Consider the following 24,854-nt stretch of genomic DNA (forward strand, 5'->3'; position numbering starts at 1 on the left):
TAGTGAAATGTATCATTTAATATTAATATCTCCAATACAAATTAAATTATTAGTTCGATAATTTAATATTTCGCTAAATTAATAGAATTTTACTAGTCCCGACTCTATTAATTTATAGAGATTTAACTGTAGTATCTTAATTGCCCTCTAGCAGCTTATTTGTTAAATTGTTTAGATTCTTTTTTAATCATCAAACAGTTTTGAAGAGCTTATGACCTTTTAAACATCTTATAAGCACTTTTTAGCAACTTATAAGTTTAGCAAAACACCATCTTAGTAATTATGAATTAATCAATTAATTCTTAGTATAAACTATTTAGTTTATTTGAGTTAATCGCATTCACCCACGAATATAATTTACTAATTAAAAATCTCATATGGGTATTGTTTGTGTCAATTTTCAGGTGGTCAAAAATTAGAACGAATATGGAGAAAATGAACTTTAAGGAAAAAAAAAGAGAGGAGGATTTATGCAATTATTAATAATTTAGGGGTATTTTGGTAATTTAACACAATGCAGGCCACGAATATAATTAACTCATATATATACAACCCACTAAATTATTCTAAATTGTGTTCATTATAATGTTGATTATACACAATACTTAAATTACACACCAATTATAAACTATATATTAAAAGAGAAAATATAAAATATTAATTAAGATTTGCAGTTGGGTGAATTTATAGATCTAAGGTTGAAAAATCAGGGCCCCAATAGCATGTTATTGCAATCAGGATACATTATGGTGTTTAGGCTTTATCAGGGAAGGTGATATATATATATATATATATATATATATATATATATATATATATATATATATATATATATATATATATATATATATATATATATATATATATATATATATATATATATAATTGTGTTTTGTATATGTGGTGACTCGAGCAAACAAAGAGATTTGAACACAATTATTTAAATCTGAAACTATATACTAAAAAAGTGTACAATTCATCCTAAAATATTGGAATCATCTTTTTTCAAGGGTAAAAAAAGGAAATTTTATTAGGTTATAGAAGCCAATCTAGGGGAAGAAACGAGTCCTTAGTATTCGCAACATCAAGAGAGCTCGCAAGAACGCGAGCTAATCAATTACGGTAATGTTTAACGAAGGAAAATTGACAAATTTAATGTCTCCCACAAAAGCATCAAAAGGTCGCACCGAAGAGTCTTTATCTTGGATCGACTTGATAAGCTGGAGACAACCTCTTTCCACGATAATATTCGATTATTGTGCATTTTATCAATATTTAAAGTCTAAACATATTGATGCGACCCAATAACTGTATAGGTAAATTACAACCGCATTCCTGAAGTAAAGTGTAATTACAAAAAATTCCTTCTTTGTAAGAAATAACATCCAGACCCTTGCAATTTGTACATTTCTTACATCCACTCCCGACAAAGGGTGTTGATATTATAAATCTACAAATTTAAGGGTGTAAATGTAATAATGAAAATATGAGATTTTTTTCCTTCATAAATACACCTTGTTTTTGTTGTAATTTACCCTAACTATAGTTTATGCTTGAACATAATAGAAGCACACTAAGTTCATAGCCCAAAATCAAAAAGTTCATCGAAACCCAACTGCACGTGCTCTTGCCACGTAAGCCCAATTAAATTAATTAATGTTAATAAAGAGCCCAAGCCCATTTCATCTAATTAAAAGTATAATTAACCCTTAATCTTCATCATTAGTGGTAAGTGATAATTTTCATGCTAATGAATTCTCTCAAGCCCAATTATGAGCCTTAAGATATGTTTCGCCATCAAAAGCAAAGATAATTGACATCATAATTTATAGTTTTGGACATATAAATTAGGGTAAATTACGGCCACCCCCTGAGGTATGATCGAATTACGAAAAAACCCCTCTTGTTCAGGTAATTAGTAATTACAACCACTCCTTCAGCTATATATTATGTTATGAAGCCCACCCTCCTTGAGTAGGTAAATTTAACATGGTAAGGATGAATGTATAAAACAATACATAGTCAACATGAGGGATATTTTAGTAATTTATCTTACATCAGGATAACCATAATTTACCCTAATATAATACACACACAGACACACTCTTTGTGATAAAACTGGACCACCTAATCCTTTCTTTTTCTTTTAATTATTTTGTGCAATTTCTTGAAATGGTCCCTCCTAATAAATTGAGGTTAAACATATTAATTTACTTCACTAGTGCTTTTTAAAAGTCTTATCTATGCCCCGGTAATATTTAATGCTATATAATATCTGCACACATACATTTAGATGTGTACAAAATAGATAATTACCTATCCAATGCCATAGTTATTATTTTATTTTACCCAAAAAAAAATTGAGATTGTGCATAATTATAAAAGTAACTACTTAAGTTTGTAAAAATATAAATGATTTATTTATCTTTTTAATTAAAACAAACTAACTAATGTAATGAAAAGGTGAAGGGGTGTTTGTCGTAATTTTGAAAGTTAATTGATGATATTTTATAATTTAATCAAACATGAAGGGTATGTTTTGCAATTCATCCTAATTTCTGCTTGTGCTTGAACCTTTTCCATTTCTTAATTTCATTTAGTTTTTGGGTTTATATATTTTCCAATTTAATAATTAGTTGCATAAGACATGATATTTAATATGAATAGAACTTGACATAATTAATTGTGACAAGTCTAAATTATTGTTTCAACTTCAAGTAGGTCTATAATTAATTAGTAAGTGTGGTCAATAATACGGACGAAGATGCTGACTTATTCATACAAAAAATCATTTCATACTTATATTGAGAATTAAATGTCGAAGAAAACCATCAGATTATTCGGTTTTGTAGAACCTACACCTGCTGAAATGCAATATATAGTTTTATATCATTAATTTAAACACAATAACACGCATTCATGTACATGTGTGCTTAATGGATAGTTATTTATGTAGGTTTACGATTTAAAAATCATCTGGCGTATTTCACAGTGTGTAAAATCGCACAAGCCCTCATTACCCCCTCCTTAATAAGTTCTGGCAAAATATCCATATTACGATTTATTACATGTTACGTCTGGTGAATTTCATTGGATTTTATTACATCATAGTTTATAGATTTATGGGCAAATTACAGCCACCCCTGAGTTAATGGTTAAATTACGAAAATTGCCCTTCTGTTTGGGTAATTACAGTCACCCATTCAACTATGTATTATCTTACAAAAAGACCTCTCCTGAGATAAATTTATGGATTTTTTCTGTAATATTGAACCGAAATTTCGGTACGCAAACATTTCATATCGTTTACCGAACTAAATATACGATTTGGTTCGGTAAATAACTGAATTACATAAATTTTATGTAAAAATATTTAAAATGAGAAGGTAACTGTAATTATTTAAACAATAGGGGTTTTTCGTTTTATGTATATTTTACACACATAAATCAAGGTAGAAAACTATACTATGTATTTTAGTAGATTAACTTCTACAAAACCCTAAATAAATTACACATTGACTATCAAAACGTTCTAAGTAATTCAAAATTTTCTTACCAATCAAACTTTAGGATTAAATAATAATAATAATAATTATTTATTTTTATTATAATAATAATAATAATAATAATAATGAGTAATGACTAATGACCATTCATTGAAGATCTATAATTAGATGCGGGGTGGATGGTGACTTGTCAACTTGAAGGATTTTTTGTGTCCATTAATCCATTTTGGTGGGTGTTTTGTCAGTTACCTTTTTTACCCATTATTTAAGTTAAATAATCGTTTTTCTTTTTTGTGATAAGTCATTAAATAATGGCTTAGCAAAAAGGAAAATAGACCATATTATTTGATTTTTATAATGAAAAAGTTGTAAAGTGGTAATTGAGTGATCAATTTGGGTTATAATATATAGTAGTTTGGAATTTGAATTATATTTTGATTAGATGTTGTTTTTGTCCACTAAATACTATTATATACATCTTCATATGATTCGAATGTAATTATTGTAGACATTAGATATAAACCATACCGATTTATACTCCAAGTAAGTTCTATACTGTGGCGTAATTGTTGGAAATCTGTTGCTGAAAGCAAGGCGATGAACGAACTAGGTCGTTCTCTTTATACGAATTTCACGATCCCAGTAAGATCGCAATCTGGTAGCTTAACTCAAAAGCGCACTATTAAGTGAAGCAAAATCAAAAAATCAACTTTTTAATTACTTTTTGACACAATATTTTATAAATATGTGTTTATGTGCCCCAATTTTTTTTCATCTCTATTCTCTTACGTAAATTTAATTTCTTTTTTATTTGTTATTACAATATTAAATAATACTATTAATATTAATAGTATTTAATTAAAATAAAAAGGAAAATTATGGTTGCTGAAATTTCCATGTATTTACTAACTACAATTATTTAATTTATAATAAATTCAATCTTGAAAACTTTTAGATACTATCAAAATTCACATGTAGGTGATTGAAATTATTATTATTCTTTTCGAAATAATTTGCATGTATTAATAAAACGTGTTTATCATGTGGAAACTTGAGTTGAAATCGAAATAAAGTTTTACAATTGTGGAACAATTATTTGCATGTCTACCCAAAAAAAGGTACGAGAATTGCTTTGTAGACCCATTTTTTGAGATTTTGGTCACTTGATGTTTCTTTATGTATAGAGAGAGTGTGCGATATTGGAATATCTAATAAGTATTTAACAGAAATTTCTAATTATTTTATATCGTAGCAAATTAAGTTTAATTTTGCCCCAAAAAATTTGGGAAAAATTAGATTTTATCAAAATCGAGGTTTTTCGTATCGAAATTGATTGAATTCAAAAATTTCAGCTCTTTCTTTCTATTATAGAATACATAATAATATTAATCATTTAGTTTGTAAATATAAATTTTGGAAAAATATTTTTTATAATTAATTTAAATATTAAAATTTGGTTGAAAATCGGAACATTATATAATGTATATACTATGTTCCAAATCATAATTAACTGAATTCAAATCTCGATTTTACTTATCAACAACCATGTTTCAACTTTTGGGGTCAAGACATCATGTTAAAATAATAGAAGATTAACTTAAATTTGTAAACAAAAGCTGGAATAGCTCAGTTGGTTAGAGCGTGTGGCTGTTAACCACAAGGTCGGAGGTTCGACCCCTCCTTCTAGCGTATTTGTTTTTGTAATTTTAATTTCACTCTTGTTTTAACAAAATATAAATATTATTAATATTATTATTATTTAATCCTTCGTATTAATTTTTTTAATAAATATTATTAATCCTCCTAAAACTGCGTATTTGTTTTTGTAATTTTAATTTCACTCTTGTTTTAACAAAATATAAATATTATTAATATTATTATTATTTAATCCTTCGTATTAATTTTTTTAATAAATATTATTAATCCTAAAACTGCGTATTTGTTTTTGTAATTTTAATTTCACTCCTGTTTTAACAAAATATAAATATTATTAATATTATTATTATTTAATCCTTTTTAATAAAAACTGGTGCTGCTGAATTAATTGCTCCAACATTTAAATGGAAAGTTTCATCTCACACGGCAGACTCCTCAACTCAAACCCACGCCCTTTCACGTGACCAAACATTTCATTGCTCCCTTTTTTGTCTGTCCCTAACTTCCCCACATTTTATTGCAATTACTCACACTTACTACACGAGGGTAATTTCGTCTTTATGGTAAAAAAATAATGGAAAAGACTGCTTTCTCCCTTTATTGCAATTACTCACACTTACTGCACGAGGGTAATTTCGTCTTTATGGTAAAAAAAAATAATGGAAAAGACTGCTTTCTCCCTCGTAGGATCTAAAAGATGCTATCTTGGGGGAAGGCAATGACGATATTTCAAAACCACAATACCATGTCTGGACTTATATGTATGTACATAATACATTCATCGATACACAAATTATAACATACAGTAGAACTTCGATAAATTAATAACTTCGCTTTAAATAATAATTTATTTTGGTCCCGACTTGGTGTAAATGTACTAAGTTGTTAGTTCAAAAATTTAATATTTTGCTAAATTAATAGAATTTTGCTAGTTCCAACTATACTAATTTATAGAGATTTAATAGTATATTAGTCAATGTGAGATTATTATGTATACAATGACACAGACTATGATCGGTTAAATAGAAAATGTTGCCCTAAAGGTCCCAAAACCCATGTGAAATTATTTTTAATTCCACTTTATATATTTTCTCAATCTATTGTACAACCATCACTTCTGATTTTCAATAATTATTTTAGATTCTATGGACACATTAATTATATGTGTCACCGACTCAAAACAAATTAATCTCAAAATTAAACTATAAATGATTAGAAGATGATAGTGTTATTTTTATTATGTTCAATGAATTGCATTTTCTGGAATTGTCAAGGGATTCGGGGTATACTACTCTTGATAATTCACACGGTTGGAGACGTGCTCCGACGTCACCAACCCTTTTTTGATGTTTCTCTCAGAAACGAGGGCTACATTTGTTGTTCATAAATAGATTGAAGAAATGCTGCAAGTTTGGATGGAATTCGTGACTTTCAAACCGAATGAACTCCCCCGTCTGACGATTTTGTCAAGATTAATTTTGATGTTGCCTTTCCACCTGGGAAGGATTAATACATGATCACGGCTATGGTGGCCAGAAATCGACAATGAAGTTGCGTACGGTGGAGTGTGGAGAGGGTCCATGGACGTTTAACTGTGATTGAAAGTGAAGCTTGAGTCGAGAACCAAAGGACATGGAACGATCATAATAGAAGGCGATTGCAAGCGAGTAGTCAATCTCTTCAAAGTGGAGAATCAGTGTCCTTACGACTCGATCGTTTTCTTCTTGTTTATGTATGTTAAGAGACAAGACAACCGTCTTGTTCATGACTTTAGCTATTGAGTCGAACCATACTAGATCGGAAGGCTCTTGCCTCCCTCAAAATTTGGCTTATGTAGCGTCGTGAAATTTGTTTATGATACGCCTAAATGGGCCACATTGGGCCATTTACATTATACAACCACGTGGGCCGAAATATTAGGGCACAGAGCCCGCCAAATAAAGGACTCGAGCCCATTCTCCTAATTGGGCCCCAATATCGTATTAATAAAACACCTTATCAGAGTCCTAATCTAGGAGAAACTAGATTATTGTTCTAATTAGGAGTCTTCTATTAATTAAGTATAAATAACACCTCAACCTGAGTAAAAATGTACGTTTTAACAAATCTCTCGAGTGCTATTAATCTCGTGTTCTTTATTCTATTCTTTGTGCTAGCATCTGACTTGAGCGTGTTCACGCGCTTTGATTTTACAGGTTGGACAATTAAGCTTCTCTCTGCGTGGTTGGATCATCTACTCGGGTGCAAGACACCTACCCGTGTTTCCGATTAAATTTATCAAGGTGATCCACACATCATCAGTTTCCTAAAACTAAAAAAAAATAAAAAAAATCAATATAAAAGAGTATGTCATATCACACATATATGATATATGATATATGATATATGATATGAATAATAATCTGTATTAATTGAGTTCAAGCATTTGAAACGTCGTCGTTTTGTTAAACCATGGAAGATTGAACGGCCCAAATATAAAATCAGCCCAAACAAACAGTCGGCCAATGAATGCAGCGATATAAAATATAAGATTTCCCAAGTTGAATTACTTTAAAATTATTTATAATATAAATAAATAAATATAAAACACAGTTCACAATTCAACGCCTATAAACTTAGATTGTGTGTTTAAATGGATAGGAAAATATGATCTTCCAACTTCCGAGTACAATGCCCTAATTATTGATGTCTCAATAAATGAAATAGATTAGGGGAGTGCTAAATCCTACACTAAAATCTACTAAATCCTGCACATAAATTAAACACTTTCTCTCTCTACAACTTTTTTCTCTGACTTCTCTCCTCAACACCTTTCACTTCTTTTGTTTACTTCTTTTCACACACAATTATTAATATTCATAAATATTAAATCAAACAATTATTCATAACATTACTTAAATAACTATTTAAAACATTGTAAAATTATAAACAATTATTAACGCTTATAAAATAATTTTAAATTATCGATCTAAAGAAAGAAAAAAACATAAAACATTACTAAATAATTAATAATAATTGTTATTAAAGTATTGATCAAAAGAAAACAAACATAAAACATATACATTACGAATATTTAATATCATTATTAAATATTAAATATTAATAAATAATTATTATATCTAAATTAAAAAAAAAATCTTACACCCTTTTGGGTCCACCATGGATGCTTTTTTTCTTCTGCCTTGCATCCACCTTGGACGCACGACTACTACAACCCGCGGCTATGGTGGACGCGCCTTTCTTCACCGCGCGGCCACCACAGACACCCACCTATCTCCGTCCGCATTCTTTTTTAGCGCGATGTAAAGATTTTTTTGCTTGTTCGTCGATTGAATTGATTTGATTTTTGGGTGATTTGAAATATGTCGTTGTTTCTACATGGATTAAAAAATATTCAATCTGCTCTGAAACTTGATGAATAGAAGTGTTTTGATTTAGATATAAGGTTTCAATTTTCAATTTTCATCTTACAAAATTTGATGGATGAACGCATTCCATCCCTGCAAACCCTAAGTCCCCATAACCAGAAAAGTACCACTGCAGAGTAAATATTTAACTACTTATTTCTTGATTTGGAGGGTGATTTTGCAAACAATGAGTAGAGAAGTATGGGGGAAAAGAAGAGGAAAGGAAGAGGGTTTTGGGTGCTGGAGGATTTTAGAGAGAGAAATTATTTTATTTATGTGTGGGATTTTGTAATTTTAGTGCAGGATTTAGCATTTCAGAATAGATTATCATTAGACAATATTAATAATTAATAATAGTAATAAAAGAAGTAAAAACAAGAAAACTCAAATGATTAATTTCACTATTCATAATATTTTTCTCCTTTTGCCAATCCCAACAAAATTTAAACGTAAATCTCTCTCTCTCTAGCAATTGACCAGCACAAACTGACTTCTCAACTGATAAATAAAAAAAAAGATAATATTACAGTTTTCACCCCTCAAGTTTGCACTTATTTCATATTTGACCCCCTATGTTCATAAAAACACATTTGGTCCCTCATGTTTCAATAATTGACAACTTTTGGTCCTTTTTGTCTATTTACCGTTATTCCGTCAGTGATGGCCACACGTTTGATTCCGTTAGTACTAGCAAAATATTAACGAGAATGACTATCTATAAGTGTTGAATTTTGGAAACATAAGGGACCAAGTCTGTTTTTTGTTAATATGAGGGACCAAATATGTAATAGATGAACATTTGAGGGACCAAAACTGAATTAAAAAAGAAAAAAAGATATAGTCCAAGAATGAAAACAAACAATTTCCATGCATGAATCATATTAACCTAGGGGAAAAAAAAATCCTAGTCGTTCGCATGTAACTATCTATCTCCCCAATTTGAATCCCTAAAATTAGGTCAGATTTCAACTTCTTATCACCTCCGATTTTCAAGCCAAAAATCTCTGTTTATTCTTTTATTTCTTTGTTTACAGGTGCTGAGTCCCAATTAATTACCTCTTTTGAATTATTCAAATCAGTCATGAATTACCCTGTTTCTTTGCTTCCATCTGAACCCACAACAAACCCTAATTAAATATTAAAAATTTTTTTTTTTTTTTTAATTTTATGGATTTGATTAAAACCCATTTGTATTCAGCAATATTTACAGTTTTCTGAAAATGGGTTGTGATAAAGTTGGAGTCTTGCGCCAAAAAATTGCTTCTTTCATACACTCTGTTTTCAGCTTCATCTCAACCTACATTTTCAGGTTTAATTTTTTAATTTTTATTTTTGTTTAAAAATGGGTTATGTTTAATTTGATTTTTTTTTTTTGGTTGCAGGTTAAGGACACGTGGCGATTCAGTAAAGAGGGACGATGGTGATGTAGTTTTTCTTGAAGCTGAGAAGGATGCTAATGAATTCAGGCATTTGAAATTCAAGTTTCCAATGTTTGAAGAAATTACAGGTAATTTGATGGATTCTGAGGTTGTTCCTTGTGCTGAAACTACCGGCAAAAAATACGAGTTTTTGTCTCGAAAGACTTCTCTTACCGCCTTCTTCGAGGACTTGAGCACTTTTCGTGTAAAGGAAATTAATTGCGACAAAATCGGCAACTTGTTTTTGGACGACGATGTTTTTTTGGAAAGCGAGGCAGCTGGATTCGGAGAAATTAAGGAACATTCGATTCAAGAAGAAGAGTTTCTTGATGAATATAAGCTATGTTCGGAGAAAAACGGTGACGGTGACGGTTTCTTATCGGACGGAGATTTCGTTGGTGAATCGGATATTGATAGTGAGAATGAGAAAATATGGGATATTGATAGTGAGAATGAGAAAATTGATAGTATGGAAGAAGATATGCATAGATCCGAGTCAGAGTTCTTGTCTGAAAAATATTTTGATGAGAATTTAGAAAATAAAAACGAAGACGAATTTGTACGAAAAGATGATATTGAACCAAAAGAGTTGAGAAACTCGGATGCGAATAAATTGGAGTCGCTTTGGGAGCATCAAGAATTGATTGAGCAGTTGAAAATGGAGCTTAAGAAAGTGAAGGCAACGGGATTACCGACTATTCTAGAAGAATCCGAATCCCCAAGGATAAACGAAGAAGAGTTGAAGCCATGGAAAATCGACGATAAATTGCAGGACGAAGATTTTATTGACGAGCTTCACAAATTCTACAAGAGCTACACCGAAAAAATGCGCAAATTCGATATATTGAACTACCAAAAGATGTATGCTATGGGTTAGTCCTTCTTTCACATCCTTCGATTATTATTCTGAATATTATTTTGAATATTATAATTATAATAATTTGTTTGTTCTTGCAAGATCTTATAATATTAGCAAATCTTGTCTTGATTATGTGTCCCCAACTAGGGTCTATATTGAACATAAATGCCAATTTTCCCACAATTACAAACCGAAATTTTCCGATTTTGGAATTAAATTTCTCATACCGAATTCCAAAAATTTTGATTTCTTTGGACCGGAATTGAAATAAATATGGGATTTCGATTGTTGATCCAATTTTAATTTCTGTGTTCTGATTTCTTTTTTCGAAAATGAAACTTATAATATTAACATTATTAACATTATTATGCATTTTTATATGTTAGATGTGGCCAACAAATTGGATTTTTTTTTTTCAAATTCCACAGATTCCGATCCCAAAATTTCCGATTTAGGAACAAGTTTTTCTTTCCAATTTCTGAAATATGGAATTATGATTTTATTTTTGTGACGGAACCGGAATTATATTTTGAGTTCCGCAAAAAAAACCGGATTTTTTTAGAAAGTGCTAATTCCAATTCGATATGTCTGATTTTCAGCGCGAGTCCTAACAAAAAAAATTGAACTCGGTGCAGGTTTTCTACAACTAAAGGATCCTTTTCAATCGACACCTCAACAAAAACGAACGGCCCCATCTTTAAGATCACTCGTTTCACAAAACCTATGGCTATTCAAGCATAAAATCAACGGTAGTGATCCAATCAAGAAGTTCATCAACGAATTGCACGGCGATCTTGAAGTTGTCTACGTAGGACAAATGTGTCTTTCGTGGGAATTCTTACATTATCAGTACGGAAAAACCTTGGATTTATCAAACTCCGATCCGAACGGAATTCATCGGTACAATGAAGTTGCGGGCGAATTCCAACAATTCCAAGTTCTCATGCAAAGGTTCAATGAAGATGAGCCTTTTCAAGGGCCAAGAATTCAAAGCTATGTCAAAAGCCGATGTGTTCTTCGTAATCTTCTTCAAGTACCCGTCGTAAGAGGTAAGAATTATAAAACCCGTGTTTCGTTTATTTATTTTTTTTTTGGAAAACTTATGTTCTTAAAAATACTAAAAAGGAAAAAAAAATCATTTTGGCTTCTTGATAGAGGACTACTTGAAAGGCAAAATAAGGAAAAAGGATCGAGATGAATATGTTATTACAAGTGAGATGCTAGTAGAAATTGTCGAGGAATCTATTAGAATATTCTGGAATCTCGTTCGTTCGGACAAGGATTGCAATGTTTTAGCCATGAAAAATAGCAAGAAAACGCCCGAGCTACAGAATCCCGATGACCTAAAGTTGCTTGTAGATGTCCGAAAATCTCTTCAAAAGGTTAGTTCCTTAACAATCATTTTTTTCACAAACTCCATCATAGAAAATGCGATATAATTTTGCAATAAAAAATATATACAGTAGAACAACGATAAATTAATAACCTCATTTAAATAATATTTTTTTACGGTCCGGACTCCGTAAAAACATACTACATTATTAGCTCGATAATTTAATATTTCGCTAAATTAATAGAATTTTGCCCGTCCTGACTGTATTCATTTATAGAGATTTAACTGTATCTGCATTTTTTATCGATGAATTATTATTGCAGAAGGAGAGGAAGTTGAAGGACATATTGAGGAGTGAAAATTGCATACTTCGGAAATTCCGAAAGAGCAACGAAGATGATTCAGATCAAGCGCTTCATTTTTTTGCCCAAGTGGATATGAAATTAGTTTCTCGAGTTTTGAATATGTCGAAAATAACGAGGGACCAATTAATTTGGTGTCGAAACAAGCTGAGTAGGATTAGTTTTGTGAATAGAAAAATAAATGTAGAATCTGCATTTTTGCTATTTCCATGTTGATTTTGTTTAGAAAGTAGTTGCTTCTTACACTTGGGTTGTTCTTATTACATGGAATCGAATTTTATTTTAGTGAGATTATTATGTATTTACCATTTTTTTTATTTAGTTGTTTTATAGATTGTAACTATGATCTAATTGATTGGTAATTTGGTTGATTAGTTCAGATTATTTGTTATAAAATGATGATTAATAATATATTGAATTTGTTTTTACAAAAATATTAGTAATTTAAGATGTCGGTATAAAACAGGAACCAACAAATTATTGGTGTTATGTTGCTATCAAGATTTGTTGGCACAAAATAAATATTAGAGGATTAAAAATATAAAATATATTAATCTACATATAAAACCTTGACGAATCCAAAACCGAACATTTGGCAATATTTGAAAGCTAAGTTTTGCCGGTAATTACAAAAAACCCCTTATCTTATAGAAAATTACATCTAGCCTCATGCAGTTTGTAAATTTTTTACATCCACCCACAAAAGGGTGTTATGTGTAAAAAATCTACAAATTATAAGGAGTGGATGTAATTATAGAAAAATGAGTGGTCCTTTTATAATAGACCTTATTACCTGGTGTTATATGCGATAAAAAAAAATTTTAATTCAAAATGTGACATAAGAATTTTCAAGAAAAAAACTAATCCCTTGCAATTTGTCTAGGAGGAGGACGTACATACATGTCATCAAACAATATTAGCATAGTTAGTGAATAGGCGAAATAAAATCAATAATTTAAAGCAATGAAACAAAACCATTAAAAATTAAAATCATCATCCATATAAGAAAATAAAAACAATCCATAGAAATAAAATATTTAGGCCCTGTTTGGTTGGCAAGATAAGATTAGCCTAGATAAGATTAAATAATTTAATAATGAAACCCAATTATTTTATTGGAGCTTGAAACGTCCAATAAAAAAAACTCATTAGAATGCAAGATAAGGCAAGATAAACCATGATTATATAATTTTGACGGGTCGACCCGACAATTTATTAAGAATACCAAACATTAAATTAATTCCAACTATTTAGTTAATCATGACTTATCTTGCCAACCAAACAGGGCCTAAATAGAAAGGGATCATTTTCGATTCGCTTGTTCTTGAAGGGTGGCTTGTCCTTGTTGGAGTTGTCGAAGAGGGATATGACCCGGGAGAACTTCATCCGGGGTACTACCGAATTTGGCGCAACAAGATTCCAACGCATTATCGTACCTATGAGCAAAAGTTTCGAGTATATCCATAACCTCATTATAGTACGGCGGGTAATCCAAACCCGCTTTCTCGATTTCCTCAAACTCCATAGTCAATTTTTCCATCACATCCTGAAACTGAACCAACCCTAAAACAGTTTGCCCTCGTTCGGGACCCATCGATCCATAATATTCCATATCGGCACTACTCGGAGGAGGTAGGTCGTTGACCATGGCTGCAAAGTCAACGTGCTTTGACAAATTCACTCTCGCGTAGTCAACCATCTCTTTCAATTCATCTGCAAACTCTTGTGTTTGAGATATTGCGTCTTCCACCGGCATCAATGTGTGAATGCCCATCTTCATCCTGTCAATATTGTATTCATTCCACTTTTAAACATTTTTTTTTCCAATTAAACATTTATTTATGGCGTTTGGCAAATAGATTCAATGGGAAAACATATTAAACACGGGGCAAATTCAATAGATGTATTGTTCGAAACCGAAACCGAAACCGAAACCGAATTATAACAATAATTTATCCACAAACACCTAAAAATATATACTTCGGCATTTCAAATCAATTATATTAAATTCATCGGGATTTGGGCATGAATTTCAAATCTTTTTAGTAGTTATAAATTGAGCAATTGATGCGGAATTCAAATATTTCCTACAAATCCCATGCCCAAATCAAATCATTGCAGCAAATTCGAACGCAAATTCGGGGCACAAAATATTTCACATAAACAAAATATTCAAAGCTGCGTAGAAAGAACAAAAAAGGGACCCATAACCCTAATTTCGCTCCTACATCGTAAAATTAGCCGAAACCCGCATGCTTAGAACGAAATTCAGATAATAAAACACAAATTGAACCTAAAAACAAAGTACAATAGAACGTCGATAATAAATTAATACTCGACATAAATTAATAACCTTGTTTAAATAATATGTTTTCCCGGTCCCAAAAAAAATATTTCGTTAAATTAATATTTCGCTAAATTAATAAAATTTGGCTGGTCCCGACTGTATTAATTTATACAGGTTTAACTGTATAACACATAAATGCAACGATTATTTGCTGATATTCAGAAAAATCACAAGAAAAATAATATCACCTCGTTCAGAAGAAGAAGAAGAATCGCGAAATGATGAATTCAACAAAAATACGAACCGGCTAATGGAAGAGAAATAGTAGACTTATAATTAACCCTACTTTGGTTAATTAAAAGGCATTTACTTTGTGGGCCCAAGATCTCACACATCTTTTTTTTTTTTTTTTTTTAATTGAAATAACAATTCAACTTAAATAAAATGTTTAAATACAGTTTATACCCCTAAAGTATACCCTATGTAACACTTACCTTTTAAATTAAACTATCATTTGTTACACTTACTCCCAAGTATAATATAATTTTTATTTTACATTCCAATACCTTGAATTTTTCTCTTTTATTGAAAAAATAACTAAAAGAAAAATGAAATTATACAACTAAAAAATATATCTGCAATTTTATCGATGAATTATAATTGCAGAAGGAGAGAAAGTTGAAGGACATGTTGTGGAGTGAAAATTGCATATTGAGGAAATTCCGAAAGAGCAACGAGGATGCTTCGGATCAAGCGCTTCATTCTTTTTAACAAAGTGGATATGAAATTAGTTTCTCGGGTTTTGAATATGTCGAAAATAACGAGGGACCAACTAATTTGGTGTCGAAACAAAGTTGTGTAGGATTAGTTTTGTGAATATGAAAAATATGTAGAAGCTGCATTTTTGCTCTTTCCATGTTGATTTGTTTAGAAAGTAGTTGCTTCTTACACTTGGGTTGTTATTATTACAAGGAATCGAATTTGATTTTAGTGAGATTATGGATGAACCATAATTTTAAATTTCTTTTAATTAGTGATTCGAAGTGTTTTATAGATTATTTGTTCTCAAATGATGATTAATAATATATTGAAAGTTTTATAAATAATAATAATCTAACATGTCGGTAAAAAACATTCACATTATGGAAAACAAAAACTAAATTATTGGTATTATATATATATGGGGTCTGAAGATATAAGTCTTTGGTGACAAACTTTTTTAGAACTAAATGACAAGTATAATTAAAATTTGCTTCACATCTTTTATTAATTTCATTCCAAAAATGTCCCTCCACCCACAAATTCAAAATTACATCAAATTGTAAGTATACATACTATGATGAACTATGGTATTATTTAACATTTTTAAGTTTGCATCTAGCATTTTTGTTAATTTTTACATGGAACACGTTTTTTTTTTCCGTTTTTTTTTTTTCATTACATAAAAATCTATTTTACCCTTCTTTTCTACATAAATTGAAAATTATGTTTTTTTTTTATTTTTTCGATCGTAGACATCTACAGAAATCCATAGAAAACCGTAGTAATCCATAGTCACCCATAGATATATTGAAACCCTAACTTCTCCAACGAACCCTAGCCGTCAAACATCCATAGACACCCATAGACACTCACAGACATCTGTAAACATCCAAATCGAATTTTTTTAAATTTTTCCCACCAAACCCTAGATCTATTCCTCCGCCACCACCACCATCACCGAGCGCCGGCGTCACGCCATCATCCATGCCCGCACCGTCGCCGCGCCTTCCACCATAGGTCTGACCTTACACCACCATAGTCGTCGCCTCCTTGCCTCTACAATCATCCTCTTATTGTCGTCGTCTCCACCGCCATCACCACTGCCATAACCACCGGCCCCCCTCGAGAGTGGATTGGAGTGGTGGAGAACGAAAGAGATGGCGAGAAATAGAGAGAGAGAGAGAGAGAGAGAGAGAGAGAGAGAGAGAGAGAGAGAGAGAGAGAGAGAGAGAGAGAGAGAGAGAGAGAGAGAGAGAGAGAGCACAAAAGAGAAGAAAAAAGAAAGATAAATCTGAGAGAAACGTGACTTTAGAATTTATGTATTTAGGTTAAGGGCATATTAGGGATAAAAGAAAAATTGAGGATGTGACTCATATTTATTTTTCTACAAAAGGATTTAGTTCATAACAAAATATTAAAGTTGTATTGTACATCTAATTATGTTTCCAACTAGGGACCTCTAGCATATTACCCATATATATATATCACCTTGATGTATCTACAACTTAGAAGAAAATATGACAATAGTTGAAAGCTTAGTTTTGCCGGTATTAGAGAAATTGCTTAAAAAATCAGTCCCCATAATGACCTAATAATGGCGACTTGAGCTTCATCTATGTATAAAGGACCCGGGAACGAGGACACGGGGAAATAGGGAAACATAGAACGGAAATGGACACGGGAAAATTCCGTTTTCCAAAAAAATGGATACGGCAATGTTGCAGAAACTCGTAAATAATAAAAATATAGGGGTGCATTCGTAATTTCTAAAAAATAGTGTTTAATATCGCACCACAAATTGCATTCGTGGCATATAAAATTATTTTAATATGAAATTAACATCTACAAAAATATTAAAACACTACTAAAAGTGAAAAAAAAGACATAATATTTAAAAAAAATTAAGCGTATGCAATTAGAAGTTTTTAGTTAAGATGGAATTTGGATTTATTTTGTGTAGAAACACGTTTTCAATTTTTTATTATTATCAGAAACATCCCATAAACTTTTAAATATATAATGAAAACGACCCCAAAATATTTCCCACATGTGTCATGGAGTTTCGGTTTCCGAAATGTGGAAACGCGTGCTAGCTGAAGTTTACGTGCATCATAGAGCTTCATATATTTTGTGTTACCTTAGAGCAACTCCAATCTAAACTCAAGAAAAACTCTAAACATCATAGATGTCAAGTACGAAATGTGAATCTTAAATTTTTCTCTATCCTATTTGGCAAGATTGAGATTCTCTACTGCAAAGTCTTCTCCAATGCAACACTCAAAACTCAAAATATTTTCTTATGTGTAATTTATTATTGGGTTTTAAAATTAAAATTAAAATTATTAATTTGTTTAAAAAAACAAAAAAAAAAAAAACTTATTTCGTCAAAAAGAAAAATATTTTGTTCTCATTTTAATATTAGTAGGGTTTATTCAGAATTATTTGAAGAGAGAGAAAAAAAAGTAGATGGAGTTTTTGTGTGAACATTCATTAGTTAAATATTTTAATGAAAAAATTTTAAATTGACATTTTTTCTTTACGTTAAACCATGAACATATATTGTATACAAAATAACAATCTCTATAGATCACGCGTACGTCGTATGGTTCATTTATTTTATGTCAGAGGAAACACAATTTAATTGATTAATGTTTAAGAAAATTATTGTTAAAATTAAGTAATCAATTAGTATTTTTACCTGAACGTCGAATTTTCAAAGAAACATATAAGTCCAATAAAATAGTGTAGAAGAAAATGGAATAAGAGCAGAGATATGATGAAATTTAAAACCATTTTGAAGATAATTTAATTAACTTAACTTTTTAATACAAAGTAAAAGAAAAATTGAATTAAAAGATGATTTGGCACTTTAGAGATCCTCAAGACGACACTTCAATTTCAGAGCGTTGTTTTAAGAATCTCTAAGATCACAAGTGCCACCTCATTACCACATCATTTAGATTTTTTTTCTTAAAATTTGCATTGTAGATGACTTTTAACAAAAATCTCAAACAATCTAAGTATTAGAGATTGAATTTAGCATTAGAGATGTTCTTAGTCACACTATCTTTGGAAAATAATAAAAATAAATAATAATAAATGATAATAATAAAAATAATAAATTAATATGCCAAGAGTAGAATTTAAATCCACACCTTTTCGGACCAATGCTTGAAACTGACGCCTTAGACCACTCGGCCGTCTTGACTATTAATTTTAATTTTCATATACTTGCTAGTCAATTTTATTCAAGTTCTTGAGATAAGTAAAATTATTTTTAATGGCCAATAACTATTGAATACGACTGGTTTTAAATTCAGCGAGTAAGGTAACTCAGTCGAGTCCTTACCATATGCGTTTAGCAAAGAATATTAAAACTCATAATATGTGCCAAAATGTTCTTGAACTCATATGAGTCATGAACACTACATGGTTGATTCCTACAGTGATGAAGCTAACAGAGTCGACTCCTACAGTGAGAATAAAAAAAGATTATGAACCTTAAGAATATTGATGGATAGGTTTTACAACGTCGAATTATATAAAATAATCATCAAGCTTCATTCATAAACAATCCATGAAATACAATAATCCTATCATTTCGAGCGATACTATAAATGATTCACCATTCTACAGATAAATTAAAACCTAAGATTTGAGGCACATAATATATAAATCTCGGCTATAATTTTGAAATTAATCTAATAACTACAGACAGACAATACGAGAAACATATTAAGCACCTTACCAATGACGAATGGGTTTTACAAGTTCGAATTATATCAACTCATCATCAGATTTCACTCATAGAATCATGAAACACAACTATCATATAATTTAATTTATACATGAGTCACTTTCTCTCATATTCATTCTAAATGATGTTATCTTCAGAGGGAAATTACGACATTTCTAAACCACAATAATGAGCATCATCTGTATGTGTATTATGTACAATAGACAACGAGTCGAATGCGACTTTCAAGAATAGTAATATATATAATTACATCCATCAAATTTGGAGGAACGTGTCCATTCGGACCAATATTGAGATCCTCAAGTTCATTTAGAATCATGAACTGTTGCAGATTGTCCTGGATAGGTACGTTATTCGGGATTATGTACATATTATGGTCATTTACTTCAGGGTTGATTACTTCACCGAGCTTCTCTTCGTTCTGATCGGACAGACTTGTTTTACTTTTCTAAACAACTAAGATTTTGAGAGCGGGATAACATGGTTGGTTTGGGTTTGAACTCTAATTTATAAGTTAGGGTTTTGCCGTAATTTAATATAATATATTCATTTAATTGCAAAACCCTCCCTATAAAATATATAATTATTACAAAGCTTCTGGCTAAAAAACCCCCACCGAGTGTAAAAGACAACTATACCCCTCCTTAAATATTTGTTATATTTTTTTTATTATTAAAAAGTCATACATATTTCCTTAATTATTAATTAAGTATTTTTTATTAGTATTTGTTATTATTAAAAATTCATACATTCTAAAAAAAAATGTTCTTCGTATATCGCCGCCATCTCCCACCTATATATGAAGAATAAAGATTTGTTACAAATTAGTTTTAACTTGATCGAACGAATAAAAGGAGATTATGAACCTTAAGGCCCATTTTGGTTGGGCTGATCCGGGTGGATAGTTCATCTAATCCACTCGGATCTCAGCTTTGGTTCAGCCCAACCGGGTTCTGGATTGTACTTGGGCCCGGGTCCGGATCATGGATTTACTGGATCTCCCATCAGGCCTAATGAGGTGAGATTGAGTAATCTCATCCAACACTCAGCTCAATCAACTACCTATATTACTTTTATGCCCTGAATATTTATTTCTAATTACAAGACTACCCCAAATATATATCAATTACGCCCTAGAATTATTGTGTCATAGCATTACACAGCCGTTCGTCGTTCTTCTGCACCGAAAACCGAATAGAACAATTCTGAGAAATTCAAAGGAAAGATGGAAAAATAAATCAATTAAATTTGTGCTTCAAACGGCTCACCTGATGATCGGAAACATTAATTTTTAGACATTGTTAATCCTCGGTTTGATGATCATAAGATTCTCCACTGTGGTCTGTGGTTTTTTCACGGAGGTATTTTTTGGATAATCGACTAATCTAGGTTGTCTAATACGCTCCTTTCTTCGTTTTTAGGCCCCCCTAAACCGGAGTAATCACAGATTGATTTCACATATTGCTTCAAACGCATCCGAGTAAAATTGAAGAATTTTGGGTTCATATCCTTAATTTTCCTTTTTTTATATCCTTAATTTTCTCGCATTGTTCTTACAGCATTTCAAATTCTTGAAAAAAAAAAGATCTTTTCTGCTATATGTTTATATCTCATGATTCTTGAATTTCATTTTATTTGATTGTGAGTTATCCCTCTTTTTTAATTGTATTTAATGCTTTTGTGGCTTATTCGGAGTTTGTTCTATCCACGATAATTTAAATTCATATATTGATTGCTATAAATAATGGGTTCAATTTATTTATTTAATTTATTTTTTTTTTAATTTTGATTGCAGCATTTGCAGGGGAAGCAATTGTTGACTTTTTTTGTTTACTTACTTGTCCTTTTCTCCTTTAGGTTTAATTTCGATCCCTTTTCACATCGGAAATCATCGCAGATCTTGTTCGATTGTCACTAAGACCTCATTTTGTTGCTAAGATAAGATTAAATAAATCTAATGAAAATCCAATTATTTTATCAGGCACCGAGACGTCCAACAAAAAAACTACCTAAAAGGCCGATAAGCTACGATGATAACATAATATTTGCAAGTTGAACCGAAAAGTTATTGGGATAGCAAACATTAAACGAAGTTAAATTATTTAGCTAGTAATGGTTAATCTCCCCAACTAAACGAGGCCTTATAGTCCAATTTTATAGTAAGAGGTTCAATGCCAATCCTCCAATAAGCGTAAATAAGGGATGATAAGAACTAATTTTTTGGCACCCTGAAAAGTTATTGAGCCAACTAAATACGAGGCATTAACCTCTGTTTTTTTCTCGCGATGGCGATATATTAGTAGCGATTTCGTTCACTTGAAGCATTTACTAATAATTATTAGAGTATGAAATTGACCTAGGGGGTGGATTCTTGAATATCGACGTGACATGTGTTTGTTTTGGTTTAGTTACTTCTTGTAATGAAATACTTTCATGATAGGAGTCATTTGCTTTCTCATCAATTAGCTGACTAGTCGATTTTCGATCACCCACCGAAGCCCCTACATGTACAAGAACGAATGACTATTAGAAACATGGAAATATACGTGTGTTCAAATATTGTGGAGAATTCTAATTCTCGATGGGATTTTATATATATTCAATGGGATTTTTTTTCTTTTTGCAGATTGTGATGAGTAATTTACGAGGGGAAGTGAGCACACCACAAACGGAGATGTCCGACGAATAAGATTCGGAAGAATGGATGAGAGGAATGAACGATCAAGATTGGGAGCTGTGGGAAGAGTGGATAGGATGGGAAGGTGCTGGAATTCGAGATTACTCTTCCCATATTAACCCGTACATTTAATGACATCTTCAAAATGAGTTTAATCAAGTGTTTGTATATATAATATATATATATATATATATATATATATATATATATGTTGTATTGAAGTTGTAAAGATGGTTGAGGTTGCTGTGTATAATGATGTTTAATATTTTTTTTTATTTTTTTTTGCTGTATATATCATGGCATTGTTCCTTGGAAGGAACACTGTTAATTGTATCTTATATATCAATGTTAATTATTAAATGATTTTACCTAGTATATTTGAGTTTTTACATTCTTTTGTTATGTTGAGGCTTGTCTTGTTTTAATTGTTGTGCTTTGATTCTATGCTGACCTCCTCTTAGAAATATAGAAAATTTGGACTCCCGTTGTTCAATCCTAAACGATACACGCTTCCAACGACACCTAGTAATCGTTTGCCCCGTCGATTGGCTCCTTGCCGTTATCTTTCTTTGAGGGGCGGTTTGACCCGGACGAGTGAACAAAATTGGAGGGGCGGTTTTATAAAACAAGAAAAATGGTTAATGTAAGAAGTTGTGGGTTCAAACAGTGTTTTCCATTACTTTGGGTATATAATATAATAATTAAAAAAAAAAAAAAGAGAAAGGGTGGTATGGTAATTAACCACATTATCCATCCCAAACAACCCAACCTTTCGTGAGATTAACACACCTAGTTTCAATCCCATAGACCCGAATCCCACCAACCAAAACAGAGATCCCATCCAACTAACACCAATCCATACAGTAGAATTTGAAAAAGAACCCCAAATCCCATCCCATCCCATCAACCCAACCAAAAGGGGCCTAAGAATATGGATGGATAAGTTTTACAACGTCGAATTATATATAATAATCATCAAGCTTCATTCAAAAACATTCCATGAAACACAATAATCCTATCATTTCGAGTGACACTATAAATGATTCACCATTTATATGGATAAAATAAAACCTAAGAATTGAGGCACATAATATATGAACCTCGGTTATAATTGCGAAATTAATTTAATAACTACATACAAATAATACGAGAAACATGTTACGCACCGATGTTGTTTGCATTGAAATCAGGAAAACCAAAAAATTCATCTTGATGATTGTGACCAAAAAGTGGCGGATTGTCGAAATTGAAATGCTGGTGATGATGATCGAAATTCTGATGATTGTGAATGTTGAAATTGGGAATATTAAAATTTTGATTCTTGGGCGGCAATAAGGGCTCGTTGGGATTATAAATTGATGCAAGTACTCAGGCACATGCACGTGGTTGGGGATTACGAAGATATTATTCTGAGGCATTTCTTCATTGATCAGTGATCACCTCCCCCAGTGGATCTTGGTTCTCATCCATCGGAAGAACAACTGATCGGAAAATTAAAAACTGATCGGAAAATTAAAAACTGATCGAAAATTTAAAAAACTTCGAAACAACTAAGTTTTTTAGAGCGGGATAACTAGAGTTTGTTCGGGTTTGAACTCTCTAATTTATAACTTGGGAATTTAACAAAATCTATTTATTTAATTGCACAACCCTCCCGGTAAAAACTGTAATTATTAAACAGTCCCCCTAGCTAAAAATTGTAAAAGACAATTATAACCCCGCTCCTTAAATATTTGTTATAATTTTTTTAGGGGTCATTACAAATAAGCCCATCAATGGTTACTTATTCATAAAGAGATTCAGACAAAAAACTCATTTACAAATAAGTTCACACATGGTTCAGATTTTTGTAAAAGATTAAAATAGTCCATCATACTTTAATATGCTCCAATTTCATCCTTAGTTTAATTTAACATCAATTTGAACCCAAATTTTTCAAATTATTCAATTGTGTTTACAATTATTTTACTGTCAACGACAATAATATAATTACGTTGAGTTGTCAACAAATCAAAAAAATAAAAATAATAATATTACGTTAACTTACTATCAACGGCAGAACATTAATTAAATAAATGTATTGTCAACAACAGTACAATTACGTTAATTAACTGTCATTGACAGTATAATTACTTTAATTTGGTGTCAGTGACAGCACAATTACGGTCAACGTTTAGCGGCGGACGTAAAAAAAATTAAAAAGTCAACGCCAGAAACCGGCGGCAAAAAAAAAATATTGAAAAAAAAAGTCAAAATTGGATTTTTATGGTCACACTAGGCCAAATTTCATTTCAGGCGACGTTTTTTTTGCTACGATAATGTAAACGTCGCTCGTTTTGCGACGTTTTCTTAACATATCGTCGCAATAATGCACAATTTAAATTCAAATTCCAAAAAAATGAGTAAATATTGCGACGATTCTAAATTACGCCGCTGAAATCATCGCAAACTTGAAAACGAAAAGTTTCTTGAACGTCGAATGTAAATATTCGTCGCAAGAGAAAAAAAATATTTTTTATTTTTTTTAATTAATAATATTTGCAACGATAAGAAACGACGCAAGGTGATTGGAAAATTGGCGACTTTTAAACATTATTGCGTCGCAATGGTTTTTCAATTAAAATTTTCTAAATTTGTTTTGCCTGGGAGGACAGTATTGGTAAATGAGCTTGCTAAACAGGTTACACAGTATGACCTCTTTAATCCGTGTATTTCATGGCCCACACATAAAAAGGATGGACGTGTGGATGAATTTTGGGCACGGTTCAAGGTAAATGGTATTAAAATTCTCGTATAACAATCGACAAAATTATTTTTTCAAATTACCTAA

General features: G+C 31.1%; 1 protein-coding gene, 1 long non-coding RNA gene and 1 other non-coding gene across 4 annotated transcripts; all 3 read left to right on the forward strand.

Moving 5' to 3' along the window:
• Positions 1-5,121: 5,121 nt before the first annotated feature.
• Positions 5,122-5,195, forward strand: TRNAN-GUU (transfer RNA asparagine (anticodon GUU)). The gene has a single exon. It is a non-coding gene; the product is annotated as a tRNA-Asn (tRNA).
• A 4,230-nt stretch (positions 5,196-9,425) lies between these two features.
• On the forward strand, positions 9,426-12,845 carry LOC105960957 (uncharacterized). 2 transcript variants are annotated; one of them, XM_088825650.1, is made up of 5 exons: positions 9,426-9,878; positions 9,952-10,859; positions 11,482-11,895; positions 12,002-12,228; positions 12,503-12,845. In XM_088825650.1, exons 1-5 carry the CDS (start codon positions 9,790-9,792, stop codon positions 12,755-12,757), a joined length of 1,893 nt encoding a protein of 630 aa, XP_088681776.1. In that variant the 5' UTR covers positions 9,426-9,789; the 3' UTR covers positions 12,758-12,845. The 2 variants fall into 2 exon arrangements, with proteins under 2 accessions (XP_088681776.1, XP_088681777.1); XM_088825651.1 differs by having other exon boundaries at positions 9,426-9,526.
• Positions 12,846-20,484: 7,639 nt separating this feature from the next.
• Positions 20,485-22,399, forward strand: LOC148767163 (uncharacterized). The gene is made up of 2 exons (XR_016034392.1): positions 20,485-20,687; positions 20,769-22,399. It is a non-coding gene; the product is annotated as an uncharacterized LOC148767163 (long non-coding RNA).
• Positions 22,400-24,854: the final 2,455 nt, after the last annotated feature.

Source organism: Erythranthe guttata, chromosome 11, assembly GCF_056151865.1.
Source record: "Erythranthe guttata isolate IM_541 chromosome 11, IM_541, whole genome shotgun sequence".
Lineage (NCBI taxonomy): Eukaryota > Viridiplantae > Streptophyta > Magnoliopsida > Lamiales > Phrymaceae > Erythranthe > Erythranthe guttata.